Genomic DNA, 2,209 nt, shown 5'->3' with positions numbered 1-2,209 from the left:
ATGTTAATCGGCTACTCAACAAGTCAAAAGGGATACAAGTGCTACGATCTTACCACTGGCCGTACGCTTATCTCTAGGGATGTGAAGTTCTTCGAGCATCAAGGATATCACGACAAGAGGGATTGGGACAGCTTGAAGGACCTCTCTCAGCCCACCTCTGATCGGGCGACTAACTTGCGGTTCCTTCTTGATCACCTCGGCATCACAACACCACCAAACGTCACTGAGCCGAATCACTCTGAGCCGTGCCCACCGCATGACTCAACATCATCACACCTACCCGAAGAGCAGTCTGTCCACGGTGCTGAACCAGACATGGCTTCACCAACGGCGACCATCATTGAACAGACAACCGTTTGTACTAATCAGGAGAGTGAAGGACATGATGAGGCTGCCCCACAGGAATCTTGGCCTTTGCCGAGACGCAGTGAACGCATCAGGTCTCACCCGTCAACCTGGAAACAGAAACATGTGTATTATAACAACCAAGCTGTCGCTCATCCTATCCAAGCTGTATGTTCGCTTGACCTGGTCCCATTGGACCATGCGACCTTCCTCAGCAAAATTGATGCTCACTTTGTTCCCCAATCCTATGAGGAGGCCAAAGAACATAAGGAGTGGCTCAACGCCGTAGACGATGAAATGGGGGCCATGGTACGTAATCACACGTGGGACGAGGCAGATCTCCCAAAAGGCAAAAAGGCTGTCAGCTCCAAGTGGGTGTTTACCATCTAGTATCTTAGCACTGGTGAGGTGGAACACTACAAGGCTCGCCTGGTCGCTCGTGGCTTCACACAAACCTATGGCCTTGACTACACGGACACATTCGCTCCGGTCGCTAAACTTCACACTGCCTGTGTCGTTTTCTCCCTTGCTACGAACTTGTCTTGGGACTTATGGCAAATGGACGTCAAGAATGCGTTCCTTCAGGGGGAGCTTTCCGAAGAAGTCTACATGCACCCTCCACCGGGTCTGGAAGATATTGTTGCTCCGGGTAAGGTGCTCCGACTCCGCAAGGCCATCTACGGTTTAAAACAATCTCCAAGGGCATGGTACCACAAGCTCAGCTCTACTCTTCGCGCCCATGGCTTCAAGCGATCTGAAGCCGATCACAACTTGTTCACCCTTCGCTCCTCCAATGGCCTTGTTGTGGTCCTGATCTATGTGGATGACATCATTATCTCCGGTGATGATAGGGAAGGTATTGACACCACCAAGGCCCTTCTTAATTCTTCCTTTGACATTAAAGATCTTGGTGCGCTCAAGTACTTCCTTGGGATTGAAGTCTCTTGCTCTCCGGAGGGTTTATTTCTCTCCCAAAGAAAGTATACCCTTGATCTTTTACATGAGACAGGTAAACTTGGAGCTAAGCCGGTATCTACTCCACTTGAAGAAGGATACCAGGTCAAGCGAAAGGGGGAGATGAAGCAGACACCAAATGCTCCGGCCACCAAGCTGGCTGAACCATATGCGGATCCGATGAAGCAGACACCAAATGCTCCGGCAACCAAGCTGGCCGAACCATATGCGGATCCGGGGAGATATCGTAGGCTTGTAGGGAAACTGATCTATCTCACAATCACACGGCCGGACTTGTGCTATGCCGTTAACCAAGTTAGTCAACATATGCAAGCACCGACGAACTTTGACTGGAACACGGTGGAACGGATCATGTGTTACCTAAAAGGGAGTCCCGGCCAAGGTGTTTGGATGGGCAAGAACAACAGGACGGAGATAGTAGGGTATTGTGATGCGGATTACGCAGGTGACACGATGGACAGGAGGTCAACGTCCGGATACTGTACGTTTTTTTGAGGGAACCTGGTAACGTGGCGATCAAAGAAACAAAAGGTGGTCTCATGCTCAAGTGCCGAGTCCGAATACCGGGCCATGAAGAAACTCACCAATGAACTCACATGGCTCAAATCACTCCTCAAGGATCTTGGGTTCAAGTCTAATCAACCGATCACAATGCACTGTGACAACAATGCCGCAATACACATTGCAACCAACTCAGTCTTTCACGAACGGACCAAACATATTGAAGTGGATTGTCATAAGGTTCAAGAGAAGATTAAAGAAGGGGTGATCCTACCATGTCACACACCAAGTAAAGACCAGCTGGCAGACATCTTCACCAAGGCTGCAAGTCCCCAAGTTTGTGAATATATCTATGGCAAGATGGGACTTGTAGACCCTACACGTCCAA

General features: G+C 49.7%; 1 protein-coding gene across 1 annotated transcript; it reads left to right on the top strand.

Annotated features, from left to right (window-relative positions):
- LOC147942412 (uncharacterized) lies at positions 1–1,815 on the top strand. Its single transcript, XM_087456050.1, has 3 exons — positions 1–705; positions 931–999; positions 1,096–1,815. Exons 1-3 carry the CDS (start codon positions 1–3, stop codon positions 1,813–1,815), a joined length of 1,494 nt encoding a protein of 497 aa, XP_087312176.1.
- Positions 1,816–2,209: the final 394 nt, after the last annotated feature.

The sequence above is a fragment of the Camelina sativa genome, chromosome 6 (genome assembly GCF_030686135.1).
Source record: "Camelina sativa cultivar CO46 ecotype springtype chromosome 6, ASM3068613v1".
In the NCBI taxonomy this organism is placed as follows: Eukaryota; Viridiplantae; Streptophyta; class Magnoliopsida; order Brassicales; family Brassicaceae; genus Camelina; species Camelina sativa.
The sequence above is the reverse complement of the archived record's forward strand: the minus strand, read 5'-3'. Positions and strand labels throughout refer to the sequence as shown.

Coding starts and splice junctions, on each gene's coding strand:
- LOC147942412 (XM_087456050.1), top strand. CDS start 1: ATGTTAATCGGCTACTCAACAAGTCAAAAGGGATACAAGTGCTACGAT. Junction 706..930: donor TCCCAAAAGGCAAAAAGGCT/GTCAGCTCCAAG, acceptor GCGTTCCTTCAG/GGGGAGCTTTCCGAAGAAGT. Junction 1,000..1,095: donor ATATTGTTGCTCCGGGTAAG/GTGCTCCGACTC, acceptor CATGGCTTCAAG/CGATCTGAAGCCGATCACAA.